We start from the raw sequence: 19977 nt of genomic DNA, 5'->3' as shown, positions 1-19977 counted from the left end.
TGACATCCCATTGGCCAGTGCTTAGTCACATGGCCACTCTGACCTGCAAGGGATGCTGGGAAATGTCTCCAGCTGGGTTACCATGTGCTCAGATAAAGCTCCAGAAAAAAATGGAGAGAACAATATTTACTATTTTTTAATCACTCCTCCACATCTGATCTCTTGATGAGCCAACATTTTAAAAAATAATTTATTTTATTTTTGGCTGCATTGGGCCTTCGTTGCGGCGAGTGGGGGCTGCTCTTCGTTGCGGTGCGTGGGCTTCTCACTGCGGTGGCCTCTCGTTGTGGAGCATGGGCTCTAGGTGCACAGGCTTCAGCAGCTGTGGCACGCAGGCTCAGTAGTTGTGGCTCGCAGGCTCTAGAGTGCAGGCTCAGTCATTGTGGCACATGGGCTTAGTTGCTCCACAGCATGTGGGATCTTCCCGGACCAGGGCTCGAACCAGTGTCCCCTGCATTGGCAGGCGGATTCTTAACCACTGCACCACCAGGGAGGTCCCCAAGCCACTATTTTTTATTCCACCTATTGTCATGCTTCCAATTCTTCCCTTTTTTCCCAGGCCACCTGTACTTTTATACATTATCTCTATCACTCTTTATAAAATCCTCTTCATTTTACATGTGGAAGATGAAGTTCAGATAGGATAGGCAATCTACCCAAAGTTCAGAGGGTTGAGAAAGGATCCAATATTTTTGGTCCAGAACCATTTGGGGTTCTACTTTGCGGGGGGGGGGGTGTTCTGCTTTTTATGATAGAGATTGGATTGTATTTCTCTAGGACTTTAAAAAATCTTACCTTGTTGAGACATTTCTTTGGGAGTTTTTAGGAGAGGGTTGCAGTGCTACCAACATATCCTTGAGGGTTGAAGAGCTCTCCTTTACTTGAGAACATGAACCTCTTGATCAAATGCATAATCCCTGGGAGAGACATAAATTGGCATGTGACCAGCCGGCCAGATCAGGCAAGTCTTTGGTGATTCCTGGGGTTGGCAGGCACATGCCAATGAGTCCCATCCTGGTAATAATCCCTTCCCCTTGTGTGGGAGTAAACTGTGATTTAACTTTAGCAAACAGAATACAGCAAAGGTGACGGGTGTCACTCCCACGATTACCTGAGATATACTGTCTGAGGCAGAAAACATCAAGGCGCTTGGTGTAACCCCCAGACCCCTGAGTGGCCAACTCCCTATCAGTTACAAGGTCACCTCATCCGAACGACCATCTGTGGCCCTGCCATCCAAAGCAGATCTCCTCCAGGTGACTCACCATGCCTGCATCCTGTTTTGTTACCTCCATTGCATTTATCATCCTTCTGAAATTACTTAAGTTATTCAGTTTGTTTGCTCTGCCCCGAATCCCCATCCCCTTCCTTCAGATATAATCCCCATGAGGGCAGCGCTCTGGTCTCCTCAGTACTGTATCGCCTGTGTGTCGTAGTGTCTGGCACACACTGGTGTTCAATGTGTATTTTTCTGAACGAATATGAAGCAGAACAGCAAAACACAAAAATCAGAGCTTCCCTGGTGTGAGCTGGGGTCCGGGGGCTGGGATCCCTGAGCCTTGGTGGTTTCCTATCTCCATGGTCATTTCTGCAACACCTGCCTGGAATCTTTGGGCCCCACAAATCCAGTTCAGACACCCCTTCCTGAATCAGATTAATACCTGCTAGTGAATCTAAACCACCATTCATTGAAAGATACTCCATTATTTTAAGTTCCACTAAGGAAGAAAAAGATACTGCCAATCAAACCATGACACCTCATCAATAGAACACATCCTGATCCATGTTAAAACATGCTGTTCAGCCTTAGATCACAGTTCAAGCATGACTTCCTTATCACCCCCTGCTGGCCAACTTAGCCCATTTTTCCTCCTATACTCTCATCACTCTCATTTCTTCAAAATACGCATTGCAATTTTAATTATTCTATAATCATTTGTTTAAAATTTGTCTCTGACACTAGAATGAAAGTTGCATGAACACAGACATTACTTTGGCTTATTTACTGTGGTGCTGATAAATCAACTCTCTGGAAAAAAAAAACAGCATTTGTCAATTTCCATGGTGTAAACAATCTCACCACAGCTAATGCCAAGCTACTGATAGCTTAATGACCGATTTGCAACATTCTTGAATATTTAACAATTAGCTCTTGTGAGCTGGTACTAGCATGCTCCAGCACACAGTTGACCCAGACCAGATTCTCCCTGTACATAATAGAAGCTCAATAAACAATTGGTTAGTGAATGGATAGACCATCGTTGAATCACATTGAATGGACATGTAGCAAGCACTTCAGACTTCACACATCTACACAGAGCTCTTCATTTATCCTCCACACCTGGATCTTCCCCAGTTTTCACCCCACTTAGTGGCACTGTCATCCACGAATCAGGACAGAATCCTAAAAGGCATACTGTATGGTCAGGCCACTCAAGGTGGCCGTTTTCTTGCTCTCTACATCCCTGCTGGACCAGTGCCTGCATCACCTACACTCACACACATGACTCACTTTCCTACACTTGCCCCAAGCCCCAGCTGATGATTGCTCTTATCAAACGGGCCGTGAGGGTCGTGCTCCTCTGCTGGTTTCCCTGGTAACCAATGAGCCCACCTGATGTTAATTCCCCCATAACTGGCAATCTCCCCTTCCTCGCCACGTTGTGAAGACGCCATATCCTGCCCGCCGTCTGCCACACACGGTGCGGTGTTGCTTCAGACGTGTAAGCGCCCCAACCCATTAAACCATTGATGTCTCTGTTGCTGACTCCGGGCTCTTTCTTCGGTCTTGAGGCCGGGCAAGTTCAGGCCTTGAGGCCTGTGGGGTGCAGCCCAACAACTGGCAGAGCCAGCCAGCAGACCGAGGAAACTCCTGTGAGCACCAAGATGTCGGGAAATACAGGATGGGAAATGGAAAGTTGTGGGGGCTGTCCGCTCACATGTGGGGCCCAAAGGTTTCAGGGGTGATCCTGAATGTTGCAGGGGAAATCCCAGGGTGGCTGTCCACTGGTATGCAGGGCCCTGTGGTGGCTGTTGATAAAAGAAATGTTCACACGTTGAGATACAGGGAAGCCATTCAGGCTTATACCTGAGTTAACTTGAATGTTATGCTACTTAAAATAGCCTGTTTGTGGCCTGTCGTATATACGTTGTACATCTGCTTTAATTATTTAAGGGCACACTGACCAGAAGTAAAGAATGTCCATGTTAAAAATAAAGATTAAGTGCCTCTCTTCCTTTTCCTCCTTTAATGATAAAGACTCCCTTCCCAGGTGCCAAGGCCATACTGACTCGCTGTGTATGTGCTGATCTGTTTTTTTTTTTTTTAACGTTGAAGAAATATAACCCTGACTTGTTTAATGTTCTTTGTTCTGACAATATATAAAGCTGCTGAAAACTGGAGCAGCTTCTCAAGAGTAATCCGGGAAGATGGCTTTCAGGTTAGCCCTCAGTTTGGCTTATAAAAATAAAAACTCTTTTCTATAATAAATAAAACTCTTTTCTATTCTTCTACAGATTATTATTTTCATTAACATTGCTTTGGTGTAGTTAGCAGGATATCAGAAGAACCCACCTGAGGTCACCTGGAGTCTACTTTAGACCACGCTTATAACAAGCATGGGCCCCTTGAGCCCCTCTGGCTTCACAGCACCCTTCAGGTGATTTGGTGAGTTTTTCCTGATACCCGGGTCTCCTTATATTAAGTGATGGTCCACGACTTTTATTTGAGCTGTTATCTTAAGACTTGGAGTCTTAAGAGGGTGCCAGTAGGTGTCCTAGGCAGAGGACCTGGGGGAAGGTCCAGGCAAGAAGGCCTGGAAGGAATTTTGCAGTGAACTGGGTTGGCTGATTTTTTAAATGTGGCTTAAAATTGGAAATTTAAATTTAGATTTGCACTTTATAGTAAAATGAAACTAAAAGAAAGCAGGAGATTGTGCTTCTAAAGCCTCCCAGCTCCTGGACAGGCAGCCACCCACTGGAGCTCCGGCTGGCTTCTGCAACTGGTACGGAGCCAATACTTACAGATATTTACCTAACCCTAAATTGGCCAAGATGAAATTTTTTTTGACATTCCAAAACTAATTTTGCATGCACAGTTAAACACAGCTGGCTTGATAAAACATCTTTTCAAAATTCTGACCCTCAGAGACAAAAGTACTCCTAGGAAAAGGCTTGAAGTTGTAACTCTTATCATGTCCTTGAAATGCAAACACAGCCCATGCTGCCTGAGACTACAGCCTTGGCTTAATTAGTAGAAACTAAGACCTTAAAAAAAATGGACTTTTAAAACTAAAGCAGGAAAACTATGAGATCTCTGTGTCTATCTGGATGTATGTATGTTTGTGTATGTTATAAATGTGATCTGTTTCTACCTACAGATGATATTATCAATATGAATTTGTAAAAGAGCTCTATTGACTTAAAAGTAAGCACTTACAAATTAATATTTTAAATGTAACAAAAAAGTAATCCAAATGTTTAAAGGATCATGTGATATAGAATTACTCTTTAATAAATGAAAACAAGCCTAAGTTGTTGCTTTGATTAATATAGACATGCCTTTAGGGTCATCAGCATTAAGTATTAATTCTTTAATTGTTCCTAGGTTTACTAAAAGTAAGTTCATGTTATCTTTGTCACAAAATTTGTCAGCAAGAAAATTAACTTGGTATGATGATATTTTCATAGGTAATGAAATAGAGATCAATGGGATTAAAATTTTTACATGAATTCTTTAAAAATGATTGTTTTATGGTATGTCTACCTAAAATTAATTTCTCCAGATGTTTGATAACTTGAAACTTTAGAGTTTTCCTAAATTAAATTAAATGATGGGAATTCACTGAACATCCAGATCATTTTCAGTTAAGATAAAAATACTGAAACATTCATTGCTAAACATGTCTAAATTTACATACTTTGTCGTCTTTAGAGAAACACTAAAGATTTTGGGTTTATTAAACACATATCTTATACCATATTAAAAAGAGAAATTATGGGGAGGGACTTCCCTGGCAGTCCAGTGGTTAGGATTCCGTGCTTCCACTTCACGGGGAGTGGATTCGATCCCTAGTCAGGGAACGAAGATCCTGCAAGCTGCGTAGTGCAGCCAAAAAACAAACAAACAACAACCCAAAAAAACCCAACCCAAAACAAAGCACAAAAAACAAAACCCACACACCTATAGTTAACGAATCCAAATGGGTCTCTTCACCTGAAAGGCTGAAGTGGGTTGGGTACCATGGCAATGTACCTGTACTTCATCCCTCCTTCAGGAGGGTCTCACCTGGAGGAGACCTGACTATCAGATGGTCTGGGCACCAGCCCTAGACCCAGAGTGGTAGGAGATTCAAAGCTTGGGCCCAGGTGGGTGTATGGCTGACCCTTCTGAGGTGGTGGTATTCGTGTGTGTGTGTGTGTGTGTGTGTGTGTGTGTTTGTGTGTGTATGCACATACTTACTGCTATGCTTCTCTGCATTTTCCTTTAAGAGCATCTGTGGCCCCCAACTGCTGGAAGTGTAGGGTTTGTCTAGCTTGAATGCATGTAGTGGGACAACAGTGAAGTAACCTCATTTCTGGGATGCTGGATTTTTGAGAATTATAACAAAAAAAAAGAAAAACCCTACACAAAGAAACCTACAACTGCAACAGTATGTAGGAATAACTAAGGGGAACTTACTTTGCTGGCTGATAAAAATGCTTGAGTACATAAAAGAACAATATCATATTCCTGGATGCTAAGTTTAAATGTAACAATGTTAATTCTTCCTAATTCATTTATAAATTCACTTCAATAATCATCAAAAGGCTGTTTTTAATTGTTAAACAACTTTTCATCTGGAAGAGTAATAAAATTCATTTTTCTCATATAAATATAACATACATAAATAAACTTCTTAAAGGCACAGTGATAGAAAACTCACATGAGGCTATAAAAGTTAAAAAGAATACAGATCTATGATATAATAGGGTGACAAAACAATGAAACAAAGTGGATGATCCAGATACAGAACTGTATTATAAAATAAAATATTATGACTATGTATCACTTACTAAAATTGATGTTGGGGCAATTAACAATGGGGGATAATTTTTTTCTTTACATAATACATCAAAGTAAATTCAATAATAGTTAAAGTATATTTTACAAATAATAAAAACTGCAGGAAAAAAATACTAATGTTTAGAGAAGGTTAGATTTTCTAGGTTTAAAAAAGATATCAGGGGCTTCCCTGGTGGCGCAGTGGTTGGGAGTCCGCCTGCCGATGCAGGGGACACGGGTTTGTGCCCCAGTCCGGGAAGATCCCACATGCCGCGGAGCGGCTGGGCCCGTGAGCCATGGCCGCTGAGCCTGCACGTCCGGAGCCTGTGCTCCGCAGCGGGAGAGGCCACGGCAGTGAGAGGCCCGCGTACCGCAAAAACAAAAGCTTTCTGAACCCCTTATACTACAAGTGTCCCCATCTGATTTAATGTGAAATAACGTTGGGATTACTAAAAAGGAAGACAGCTGCAGTCAGTATAGTACTGTACCTATTCTTCAGAGGGGTATGGCAGGAATAAAACAAACCTGGGTTGAGCATCAAGATATAAAATAAATATCTCATGGAATCTCAAAAGCCAAACCTAACCAAACCACACTGGGGTTCAGTTCTTACCCCATCACTTACAACCCAGGTTAAATCAAATGACAACTTGGAGTTTCAAGTTTGCTATACCTGTAAAAATGAAATAAATATCCTCATACTAGGTACAATGCAGCATTCCTTAAAAGATCAAATAATATATTTGGCAATGTTTTGTAAATCAACAAGTACTGTGTAAACATATTACCAATTACTTCAGCTTTGTGGATGAATCAACATAGGTACACCTCAAAAATCTTTTTACCATGCCCTCTGCTGATACATCCCATGTGGTAAAGATACTGTATGTAAACACTTCTGTAGTGATTTAGGCAACAGAGTTCCTGTCTGGAGCCCAACTACCAGTTGCAAGTTTTTTGTCAGGATGTCAAAATCAAGGTTCTCCATTCTATGGATAACACCAAAGAAGGGCAAAATCTATTAGCTTCTTTCCTATGCAACAAAAATATTCTTTGTAAGGTTTTTTGCCTGGGTGACACATGTGCTGACTCTCCCTTTGCAAAAAGATTGTTCTAACCTCTTGCAACCGTTCTCTGTTTTCTGACCACACCACGAAGAATTTTCAAGTTGTTAACAAGGTGTGAGGGCTGGTGGAAGACCTTCTCATATTCAGAGCACTCAAAGGGTTTCTCTCCAGGGGAAGGTCAAAAGTGTTGAGAATGTTCTGAGTCAAGGTTTTTCAACAGTAACTGCGCTCAACTGGTTTCTTTTGAGAATGGAGTTGATAATGTTGAGTGAGGCAGGAGGGTAAGCTGAAACACTTCCCACACAGCTGACACTGGTAAGGCCTCTCTTGAGCATGAATTCTGTAGTGCTGAATGAGATGTGAAGTCCAAATGAAGACTCTGCCACAGTCACAACACTGACAGGCTCTCTCTACGACATGGTTATGTTTCCGCTGATATCGAATTAAATGTGTCTTGTTTCGGGGCAACGTGGGTGGAAGGGCTTTTGCTGCCTCATGGGCTTTGAGATGTTGAAAAAGATGCACATCCTGGATAAAAGCTTTGCCACACTGGAAACATTCATAGTAGTCCTCCTGACTATGAATTCTTATGCAGCCATTGATATTTGCACGCTGAGTGAAAGACTTTCCACCTTCATTGCACCCAGGGGACTTCTCACGTGAATGAGTCTTCTGATGTCTGCTGAGGTGTGGCATGAAGTAGAAGGCTTCTCCACACTGTTTACATTCAAAGGGTTTCTTCCCTGTATGGATCTGCTCGTGTCTCTCACGGGCCAACTGGGTACTAAAGCTTCTTTCACAAAATTCACATCTGTTGTGTTTGTTCTCTTGGACGAAAGGCCTGCTGTCTACCGGCTGGGGACTGGTGCAAATTCCAGGAGGAGTGCGTTCCTGGGGATCCTTTCCTAGAAGACCCTCTGACTGTTTAGTAAGATCTAAGCATCTCTCAAATTGATCATGGTCATGGCTTCTTTCCTGAGGAAGGGTCTTGGGGTCATTCATTTTTACCGGACTCAAAGGTTTCTCCTGTTTGACCTGGTGCAAACCCAATGGATCATCGGGAGAAGACTCTTCTGCACACACACACCAGAAGTTACCTACGTCCAAATCCTGTCTTCCTGCCCCTGAGGATGATTTTTCTATAGGCAGGCTTTGCTCTGGAGTTAGATCTTTGGTTTCAGGTTTTTTCTCCCAATCTAAAAGCAATGTAAAAGTTCCTCTACTATTTTTACTCAGAGAGACACATCATTGTAGTAGAAACAGAAGAAAGAGACCAAACATAGCAGAACAGTTCTTAAAGAGGTTTGAGAGTTTTCTGGGAACCTAAGGAGAGGATGGGAGGATGGAAAGGACAGTAAGCAAGGAAGGGTGAGGATGAGGCAGAAAAGAGACCATCCAGGAGGACTGAACGTTGACAAAGATGCCAGAGACACAGACAGGAGAACAAGGAGGAAACCAGAGAAAGAGCTGGGACTGGGGTTTGTCTGCATCCAGACCATGCTTGGCAAATTACTACTATTCCAAGCAACTAATAGCTGTGGCGATAAAGGGATCCCACTGTCAAGTCAATTTGGGAGATACCATAGGATCCAAGTCAAGCAGCTTTCAATCCTGTAGGACTCTTCAGAACCTTTAACTGGCATCTCAAATTCCGAAGAGGGGAAATATAGTATGCAGCATTTCTCTAACTGATCTCATCATGAACACTTTTTTTTTTTTTTTTAAAGAACGCCTATTACCATAGTTCTACAGGACCATTAGGGAAACGCTGGAGTAAACAGGTTAACAACCTCTTGCTCCGAATAAAGCAAAAGGACTCGAACTCTTTTCTTGGCTCCCAATCTCTAATCTTACCCCATTCCCTTCAATTCACCATTTATTAAATGTCTATTTTGAGCAAAGCATTATCCAACCAGATGGTCATAAGTCTGTAAAAAGGACCCCAATCAAGCTATAAATGACTACAGGAGAAGAGATGGGGGTGGGGGTTGATTCCATTTAGGAACAGGAAAAACTCAACGGAGGGGATGGCATTAGGGCTCAGTAAGCAGTGAAGCAGGTGGCAAGCTTATAAAACATTCTGAGCAAAGACACTGAACTGTGAAAGTACACAGTCCTGGGGAGCCAGCAACACAGGTTTCTACTTGGAATATCTGAGAGAGATGAGGGTGGGATGTGAATTTTAGGCCAGATTGGGATGGATTTAAATGTTTTGCTAAAAGTTTGGATTTTCTTTTGAGGGTGGTAAGAAGCTGGTCAAAAGTTTGTGCTTTATAAAGGCAACCCCCTGAGTGGGGCTGGAAAAAGGAGTGGTATCACGCCAAGGTTTTTTGCTTGTCTCAGTTAAAGAGGAAAGACCTCTGATTTCTAGCTGCCAGAGGAAAGGCATGAATGAATGCATTCATTTATGTTGGAACACTAGAAAAAAGGGAAACTGGCCTCCCTGGAGCTGCGCAGGAGAGGAACTCATGCTGCAGGAAGAGATGAGCTTCAGAGAGGAGATGAAAGAAGTACTGAGTGCACGTGATGTGGGGAAGTGGCATGAACCCCTGAGGTGAGAGCACTTACCAACCTTCGCCCTGAGCTGAGAGGGCTTTGGGGAACAGCTCCCAGGCCCCTCCTGGCTGACCGGGGTTGTCTTCCCACGATTCCTGTCTCACTACTCACCTTGACATATCATTGTACTGCTGTCCTCCTCCACTGCACATGACTCCTCCGCTTCCAGCCTTGAGATAATGTCAGGTTTAGGGAACTGGTACCCTGTTGAAGAAGGAGACTCATAACTTGGGAGTTCTGTCCTGTACCCACAGGAACTCCCAACCTGGGTTATAAAGACGGTGAGATAATAAGGAAAATGCAAATTTAAACGAAGAAAAATAAAGCCTGTTTCCAATGATTTTGCCTATGGCAATGTCTGGAGACAATTTTGGTCATCACAGCTTACCTAGGGAGACCAGGTTCCTATAATTTTCCAGCATCAATTCCCGGTAGAGTTTCCTCTGAGCAGCAGTAAGGTAGGTTAATTCCTCTGGACTGAAGTCCACAGCCACATCCTTGAAAGTCACCAGCCCCTAAAATACCAGACACACTCCTAAATGATTGAAATCTAGGAATTATCCCAAGGAGGGGGAAAGGTGCCTGATGAGAGAGGACTGACCATGAAGCAGATGTTCAGACCAGCAGAAACCTTCTAATCCAAGTGTTCTAATCCAATTAGATTATTTCTAGGGACTTAGAAAGATACCTTTCTTTGTCTTATAGTCTGAAAGAAGTGAGAACATTTCTGAGATAGTTCCTGCTGCTAATTTTGACAGATTTGGGTTGCAGGAGAAAAATCCTTTTAAGTCACTTTATAAAGAAAGAAAAAATGCAAATAATTAAAAGCTGAGCAGTATACCTCAACCTCAGGAATCAGAGACAGTTGGGTTTAGGTTCTGGGTCTGGTTCTTTCTAACAAGCTTTATGAGAATGGATAGGTTAAGCCTCAGTGACTCATCCATAAAACATAAATATGAAGAGATATTCGATCTTATTAATAAATAAGAAAATACATTTCAAAATGACAAAGTATGATTTTATACCCATTCAACTGACAAAAATTAAGAAGTCTGACAATACAAAATATTGTCTTAAATGTGGACCCTTGGGGCCTCTTATAAGATGCTAAGGGGAATGTAAATTAGTAAACCACTTTGGACTCAGAAATTCTGTTCCTAGGTATATTTGCTCATGTGTACTTGGAGATAGATATGTTCATAACATCTGTCTTTTAACATCCAAAATATGGAAAAAACCCAAACATTCATTTATAGTAGAAGAAATAAATATATTATGGTATAGTCATACCATGGAATAGTATTCCAACAATACAAACTAATTAACTACAGTTACATGCAACAATTTTGGTAACCGAAGGGTGAATTTAAAAAGCAGATATTAGAAGACTACATAAGACTATGATACCCATTTTACTAATATACATCTTTTGTGTTTTTATGGAAACATTATGCAGATCAATGAACATATGACTTAAACTAGAGGGCGTGTACTGGCTGCCCAGCTCCTATAGAGGGATTTATTTGGCTCACATGTGTTTTTTTAAATTCTTTCTTCAAAATTCATATTAGCTTCCAACACCAAAAAATTTGTATATTTCAAATTATTAACTGGATTTTTGGCTTCTCTTTAAGAAAAATCAGGAGATCTGGGGATCTGGACCCACATTCTTACACGGTGCCATCAGCTGAAGCCGAGTCATAGCTTCGCCTTAGATGGGGCAGGTGCCCCCCCAAGTTTGTCATAATCCACCCACTTACATACGGTATTCGTTTATATTACCTCAGTAGTCCCTGTGGGCATCTTCACTTGGGATCCTTGACATGGACACTGTAAGGACAGAGGGCTACTCTCAGGAACAGATCATCTAGGACAGTGTTTCTCAACTTTTATCCCCCCATCTCTCCCTCAAGGAGCATTTTTAGACAATTTTTTTCCTAATCGTCACCTCCCTCCCATGAATTCTTTTCTGGTTCTAAAGGAAGTGCAGCATATTAATTTCTTCTGGTTTCAAAATGTGATTTAACAAGAACATTGAGCAAATAAAAAAAAAAAAACACCTCACAACAGTATCATGTCCCTGTAATAGCTGCCATTTATTTCATATATAAAAAGGAGCATAATAATAGTACAAACCACATGAGGGTGGTTTTGACTAAGCCAAAAGTGGAGATAAAATGGAATACTAAACAATGAAAAATTAATTCAAAAGACAGGAAAAGAGGAACAACGTTAAAGATACAGTATGTGGGGTGGTGATAAGTGTGACAGAGAAAAATAAAGCAGGGAAGGGGAATACAAAGGGTCAGAAGAACATTTTTTTATACAAAAGCCAGGAAGAGGCTCAGTTAGGTAATGTTTATATAAAGACTTTGAGGAAATGAGGATGTGGTTTAATTAGACGGGGAATGTCTGCAGTCAGGAAGGGGAGGTCCCCATATCGAAGAACTAAATCAGAAGAAAGCCCGACTCACCTGAGACCTAGCAGATGGTATACTGTCAAACATCGTTGTGCCCTTCTTTTGTTGTTCTTCGGTGTTTCTCTTTTCTGCAAGGACAGAGTCCCGAGCAGGGAAACCTAGAAGGGAGCAGAAATGACCATGGAATTGAGTCCAGTCAGGCAGCACCCATAGGCACAGAGAGTAGCCTACCACCCCCACGCCATCCTGTCCTGCCACGAGACAGAGCAGCAGTCCTGGACTTCCTATGACAAGAGAAGGAACACAGAAATCATTTCTCAGCTCAATATGGCAAGTTCCAGAAAAGAGTTCTGGTTATCTTCCACCTCTAAACTCTTCCATTGCTTCTCAGTACCTTCCAAATAAAGCAGGAGTTCCTCTTTATTTATATCAGTGGTCCTAGCCTCACCGTCCATTCAGTTACCAGGGAACCTCAGTTTCCCAGTTGTAACATGAAAATGATAAGACCTCTACTTCTAAGGGTTCCTGTAAGGATTAAACATTACATATGTAAAGCACACAGCATGCATTTTTTTAAAATGGCAACTCTTATCACTAAGCTTTCCCTACATCTTTTTCACTCACTGATCTAGAATACAACCACCACCTTCCCTACAGAAACTTGAACCTTGAAGGCCTTCCTTGCCTGCAGTCTCTTTCTAAGTGTATCTTTCATTAATCTGTAACTTTTTTCTCATATCCTAAAGAGCTCTTTCCTTTCCCCTGAATTCCAGCTCCATCAAAGGCTGCGCCTTTGGCCAAGTTTAAAACCAACGTGGGACAATATCCCACATGTCCACTGGAGGCAGTGTAACACCGTGATTAAGAGCACAGACGCTGGTGCCAGCCTCCCAGCTGAATCCTGACTGCCAATTACTAACCGTGGGATCAGGGGCCAGTCATTCAACGTTTTTGTGCCTCTGTCTCCTCATTTATGGAAGGAGGGTAATACCTATTTCAAGGGCTATTAAGAGAAGTAAATGAATATTATAAAATACCTAGAATGTAGTACATTTTACGTGTCCAACATGTTCACTATTAACATCTTCAAAATTCTTTTAAGGAATGCAGGTGCACAGGACTGATCAGAATCCTTAATTCATGATACATCAGTATTCAGCCATGCATGACCCTCATGTTTATTTCAAATTTGTTTATACTTTTAAATGTAATTAACCCATCCCACTGGTCCACACCCAGGTCTTGTTCCCTTGTCTTTCTCTCCTTGTCTCTCTCTATATACACCCAAACAATACTTTGTTTTTAGTATCAATTTTATTCAAAGGACTATTAGGAGTGAACAGCTTTCTTCTCTTATTATTGAAATGCCCTTAGTTCCAATCTAGTAACTTGAGTTTCTAAGAGACAAGTCAAATTTTAACAGAAGTTAAATTTCCAGGCCTCATATCTCCCACATTTTATGCCCTCTTTTTTATTTTTGGCTGTGTGGTCTTTTGTGTTGATACTAAAGTTCAGGCTTAATAAGAAATGTGGAGGGGAGGGGGAACAAAGCTGGAGGGAAGAGTACTCCTAGAGAAATAATAAATAAGCAAAAGCCAAACCCCTAATTTCTTCCATTTCACACAAGATTAGGCAGATTAGACTGGATTATAAAATTCATTTGTTCAGTCATTCAACAAATCTTTATTAAGCTCCCTATTACATGCCAGGTATACAGCAAATGTTCAATAAATGCAAACAGCCAGTTGCTTCTTTCCTCTCTCGCCTCTCTCCGCACACGCTTGGATCAAGTTTGCCACCAGGTTTCCTGCTTCCTTGCTGCTCTTGGGCTGTTTTGACCTCATCCATGTCTGAACCTCCTCTGGCAGAGTATTCAGAAACTGCTCCAGCACCAGTTGCTCTATCATCTGCTCCTTGGTGTGGGTCTCTGGCTGCAGCCATTGCCAGCAGAGCTCCTGGATTTGGCTCACAGCTTGGTGAGGCCCAGTCACTGACAGGTATTGAAAATGCCTAAACTTTTGGGGAGAAACTTTCAGAGCCCCTAGGTTTCTTATGCAGATGGTTTCTGGATTTTTTTCTTGATCGTGTAGATGAATGAGCTGGGGATTCCTCGAGATATGCAAAACCTCTCTCATGTGCAGCATCTTTACAGCTTGGCCCTTCAAAGGATGGAAATACTCTAAAAGGCAGGCTGTTTCAGAACACACTGCTGTGGAAGATGGTGTGCAGAGTTGTACCAGATGAAGAAAGGATTCAGAAACCTCAGGACCTCCAGAAATTACACAGAGAGACTCACAAATGGCTTCCACAGTTAGGACTGGACAGCAGAGGTTATTTGAAGCAAAGGAAGTTAGCTCTTTTCACACAAATGTCTAAATGAACATTCACATAGATTTGCACATCTACAGACAGGATGCTGCCTCAGTCACAGTACCAGGTCTAGAAGATCCACAGGCACAGGCTAGAAAAATTTCAGAAATGGCAGTGAAGGGAAAAGAGGCTTGAACCCCAAACCACAATGAACTGAACTAACTGATGAATCACAGAAGAATGTCACTTAAAAAAGTGAATTTGGGGCTTCCCTGGTGGCGCAGTGGTTGAGAGTCCGCCTGCCAATGCAGGGGACACGGGTTTGTGCCCCGGTCCGGGAAGATCCCACATGCTGTGGAGCAGCTAGGCCCGTGAGCCATGGCCGCTGAGCCTGCACGTCCGGAGCCTGTGCTCTGCAATGGGAGAGGCCACAACAGTGAGAGGCCCGCATACGGCAAAAAAAAAAAAAAAAAAGTGAATTTAAATGAGTTAATACAGAATGAGGAAAGATCCTTACAAAACATACATCCTACAAAGAACTGGATTCATATGCAAAATATATAAAGAAATCATTCAAATCAGTAAGAAAAAGGCAAACAAAACAAGAGCAAAAGGGTTAAAAGATTTGAGCAGGTACTGCACAAAAGAAGACAGCTAAATGGCTGTAAATATACGAAACAGGGCTCAACTTCATTAGTTATCAGAGAAATCTGAATTAAAACCACAATGAGATATCACTACACACCCTCCAGAATATTCAAAATGAAAAACTCAGATGATAGTTAAGCGTTTGAGAGGAGACAGAACCACAGTAGAATGGTATATTCATAACAGTGGAATTCTAAACAGAATTGAGAATATGGATGCATCTTGCTGTTGAGTAAAAGAAACCAGGCTCAAAAAAAGGTCCACATTACATGAATCCATTTGTACACAGGTCAAGAACAAGCAAAACAAGTCTAAGGTGTTAGAAGTCAGAATGGTGGTAACAGATGGGACTGAGATTCGGGGGGCAGTGGTAATGACTGGGAGGGGACAACATAAGACGTTTCTGGAAAGCTGGTAATGGTCTATTTTCTTAATCCAGGAGCTCATGACATGGACACAGTGTGTTCGTTTTGTGAAAACTGAGCTATATACTAATGGTTTGTGCCTTTTTCTGTATTATATTTGACTAAAAATTTTTTAGCTGTGTTATAGTCGTGGGGAAATATCTAGGTTGTAATATTAAGTGAAAAAGCAGGAAACAAACTTGAATATAGAATGTATACTCAACCATATAAAGCACAGGAAAAAAACTGGAAAGTAAACCAAAATACCACACCAAAGGAGTTATCTATGAGCAGTGAGACTACAAATTATTTTTACTGGTGATTTTATACTTTCTCCCTCAAAACTACTTCCTAATTTCAAATGTCCTACAATGAACCTTCTATCTTCTATGATCAGGAAAATAAAAAATACTTTTCTTCTATAAAATTTGCACTCTATGAAATCTCGAACAAAATTGCCACTTGGGGGAAACATTTCCTTTTTTCTTTTCTCCTCTCCACTAAAAAACATGCACCTGTGATTTATATGACAAGCAGTTTTTCTGTTTGAAGGCATTTTTGTTTTTCATTATTATAAATCATAATGAGTGAACACCACTGAAACTAAGTATTTGTCCACATCTCTGATATTTCCCTTCTAGGACAGATTCCTAAAAGCGAAATTACCTGGACAAAGGGTATGAACTTTTTAAAAAGTTCTTAACACAATCTGCCAAATTTTCCTCTCAAAGGCTTCCACCAGTTTCTTCTTCCAATCTCAATATATAAGATTACATACCCACCCTGCATGTCAATAGGCCAGCTTCATGGGCGTGTAACCAGTGCAGTCACACAGAGCCTCAGAAGGGCTCAAGCTTAATTTAATGCTCTCCTGTTGCTGTCTTGAGACTTTCCATATTTTAAACAAGGGGCCCCGCTTTTTCATTTTGCACTCCACCCTGCAAATTATGTAACTAGTTCTGCCAGCCAAGAACATTATCATTTCTCAAAATCTGTTGCCAATAAGACAAATTAAAGATATATTTTATTCTTTAATTTTGCATTTCCTTTGATTAATAATAGAGCTTACTACTTTTTTCAGATTTATTGGCCAATTATACATTGCTCCTATCCTTTGCCCTTTTTCCACCAGGATGTTCCTATTGCTGATTGGTAAAGCCTCCATATAAATAAAGGATATTCACTCTTTGACCTATTTGCTTAAAAAAAAAATTCCAACCATGCCACACTTTCTCTTTAGTCTTCATAGAATTTTAATATTTCAAAGTCCAATTTATCACTACCCATTCAGAGATCAGTTAAATATTTAAATATATTTTCTTATTTCTTTATTTAAACATTTCATTTTAATTCTTTAGCTGCAATTTAGTCTGGGATAAGGTATGAGAAGAGTATAATTTTTTCTAAAACCTTTCCCACCTACCACCAATTATTAAATTTGCTATTGCTTCCTTCTTGGGATGTATGAGGCCCCCCTGAATTGAATTTCTAGGTCTGCAGCCTCCAGGGAAGGATCCTGAGAAAGGAGTAGTGGAAATGACTGTGAAATCCTGCCAGCCTGCCTCCCAAGACTAGCCAGGTCCAAAGCTAGAGCAGAGAGTCACAATCCTTTCTCCTGGCCCAAAGAGGGAAAGCAAGACCTTGAACAGTCAAGGCCCTCCAGGCCACAGGTACTCATGGCTCTGTCTCCTCAGAGGGCACCCTCAGCATCCCTCCTTTTCTCTCTTTTACATAAATTCTTGATTCTGCTTCCCTTAAATATTTATCTTTTGGAGCTCCAGGCCACAGGTACTCATGGCTCTGTCTCCTCAGAGGGCACCCTCAGCATCCCTCCTTTTCTCTCTTTTACATAAATTCTTGATTCTGCTTCCCTTAAATATTTATCTTTTGGAGCTCAGTCTTATCCTAATCCTACATCCCTTATCATCCAACTTTTAACCACATACCTCAGTAGTTCTTGGCACATTGTTTTTCTTCCTAAAATTTTTTTAATTAAACTTTATTTTTTAACTCTTGATACCACTAAAGCCATCTGGGCAAAAGGCTCTCTGATGTCAACCAATTAATGACTTTGTTCGGTGCTTTGTAATGCTCATTGGTCTGCTCAGGTTTTCTATTTCTTGAATCCAATTTTTAAAAAATACTTTTCCAGGAAAATCATCCATTTGCTTGAAGTTGAAATATATTAACACATGATTGAGAATTTGAAATATCCTAAGTACACAACTTTATCCTGTCTATAATCAATGTTGTTTTATTCCTAGTTTGTCTTTTTTGTTAATTACTACTATTTTTTTTTCATTATTGCCACTCATCCCAGGTACCAGCTGCTACTTCCAATGCCATTATTTTTGTTTTCTCACGTATTAGTTTCACTTATCTTTATTATTTTCTTACTCCTGGTTCCTTAAGAGTTTTATCAGTTTGTTTGTGGGACTTTGGGAATCTCCTGAAACAAATGCCTAATTTATTTCATTCTTTCTTGACTATTGAAAGCTGTTAATTTTGGTTATATATCAAATTTAGGGGATGTCACCACTCCTGTTTTGATTATTTTTAAAATAATTCATAATTGCACTTCTGATTTCTCCATTCACCAAAAAGTTCCTTAGAAGAATAATTTCATTTCCACTTTAAACATTCATTATTAAATATTTACTTGACATACGGGAAGTAAATGGTTTCTTTATTTTGGAACATTAGCCATCTACACAAAATGATGTGGAAACGTGGGTAATTAGTAGCATCTTTCTAAATTTAGCTTTTCTCGGGACTTCCCTGGTGGTGCAGTGGTTAAGAATCCACCTGACAACGCAAGGGACATGGATTCCAGCCCTGGTCCAGGAAGATCCCACATGCTGCGGAGCAACTAAGCCTGTGCGCCACAACTACTGAGGCTGCGCTCCAGAGCCAACGAGCCACAACTGCTGAGCCTGTGTGCCACAACTACTGAAACCTGCGCACCTAGAGCCCATGCTCCGCAACAAAAGAAGCCACCGCAATGAGAAGCCCGCGCACCGCAACCAAGAGTAGCCCCTGCTCGCCACAACTAGAGAAAGCCCACGTGCAGCAACTAAGACCCAATGCAGCCAAAAATTAATTAAAAATAAATAAATAAATAAATTTAGCTTCTCTCATCTGTGAAAATAAGGAAAAAGAAGAAAGACCTTTTTTCTCATGTTGCTGTAAGGTTTAAATAAGGTGGGAGCTGAAAATCACGAGGCATACCATCCTAAAGAATCAATTTTTAAGTCTACTATTAAGAAACATGTTTTATAGTGACGAATATAGATGTACTATGTAAGTTAATGCAAAAATATTATGAATTTTGAAACGAAAGAGGGCAGCAAGTAAATTTCCTGAAAGGAGAAAGGTAGTATTTATACTTTCTATCCTTTCTACCCAAATAGCCCCTTCTATCTCACTCCCGCGCCCACGCCCCCTCAACCCAGTTCTCCAGGGAAGCATGTTAGAAGGTAGTGACAAAAGCAGCTAATATGTTAAACACTAAAAAAAAAAAAAAGCTCGAGTTCCTAAAAAAAAATGTATGAGTGATGGTAGGTTGCTTGATTTCTGAGCAGGGAAGAACTTCTAGAGAAATGGGGATGAGTGGATGAGTGGCGGGAGAAGGGGACGGAGACCAAGAGATCCCAGGTGGGCAGAGGCTGTGGTGGGAGGAGGAAGCAGGGACTGAAGAGAGCAAACAGAAGAGAGGTGCCGAGGCAAGAGAAAGGGAGCAAAGCAAGGCAAGGCAGAGCGCAGGGGCAGAGCAGAGGAGTGGGGCAAGCTAAAGAGGAAGCGCAGAAAAGAGCTGCCAGTCTGGCAAAGGAGGTGTGTGCCGGGGCAGGACTCAGGGAAAGGAGCAGCAGAAAAGAGAGGCGGGACTGAGGAGAGGGAGGGGTCCAGAGCCAGGACAGAGGGGAAGGATACGGAGAGGAGGGTTGGGACAGAAGCGGAGGAGAAGGTGGAACAGGGCTGAGGGAGAAGGAGACACGGGTCAAGGGGAAGGAACACAGACAGGAGGGGTGGGACTGAGATGGGGGCAGGAGCAGCAAGGAGGGGCAGGGGCCAAGGCACAGCGGACAGACGCAGAGTGGGACTGAGGCAGAGCAGCGGAAGTGGGGACCGTGCTGAGGTAGAGGGAAGGTAAGGGACTGGGAGAGGAGAGGTGGAACCAGAGCAAGGGGGAAAAACACAGAGAGAAAGGGTGGGACAGAGGTAGGGGGGAGCAGAATGAAGGAGTTGAGCTGAGGCAGATAGAGGGGGTGGAGCTGGGAGAGCGTTAGGACAGAGGGGCGGGACAAGGGCAGGGCCAAGTATGAGAGCTGGGCCTTGAGGGGAGGGGGGGGGCTTAAGGGGGCGCGGGGTCTGGATGCGGACTGGAGGGGGCCTACGGGGGGGGAAAGTGACTGGGGGGTCCTCAAAAGGTAGGGCGGTCCTTGAGGAGGGCAGGGGGTGGGGCAATCCTTGAGGAGGAGGGGGGATCCTCAAGGGGAGGGAGGGTGCTCTAGCAAGGGAAGGGCCAGGGT

The 19977-nt window shown here is 41.9% G+C and overlaps 1 protein-coding gene across 1 annotated transcript; it reads right to left on the bottom strand.

Annotated features, from left to right (window-relative positions):
- Window positions 1–7323: 7323 nt before the first annotated feature.
- Window positions 7324–14230, bottom strand: ZIM2 (zinc finger imprinted 2). The gene is made up of 6 exons (XM_065899045.1): window positions 13852–14230; window positions 12141–12244; window positions 11449–11496; window positions 10055–10181; window positions 9778–9870; window positions 7324–8306 (listed from the first exon to the last, which is right to left on the bottom strand). Exons 1-6 carry the CDS (start codon window positions 14228–14230, stop codon window positions 7324–7326), a joined length of 1734 nt encoding a protein of 577 aa, XP_065755117.1.
- Window positions 14231–19977: the final 5747 nt, after the last annotated feature.

This window comes from Phocoena phocoena, chromosome 20 (genome assembly GCF_963924675.1).
Source record: "Phocoena phocoena chromosome 20, mPhoPho1.1, whole genome shotgun sequence".
In the NCBI taxonomy this organism is placed as follows: domain Eukaryota; kingdom Metazoa; phylum Chordata; class Mammalia; order Artiodactyla; family Phocoenidae; genus Phocoena; species Phocoena phocoena.
The sequence above is the reverse complement of the archived record's forward strand: the minus strand, read 5'-3'. Positions and strand labels throughout refer to the sequence as shown.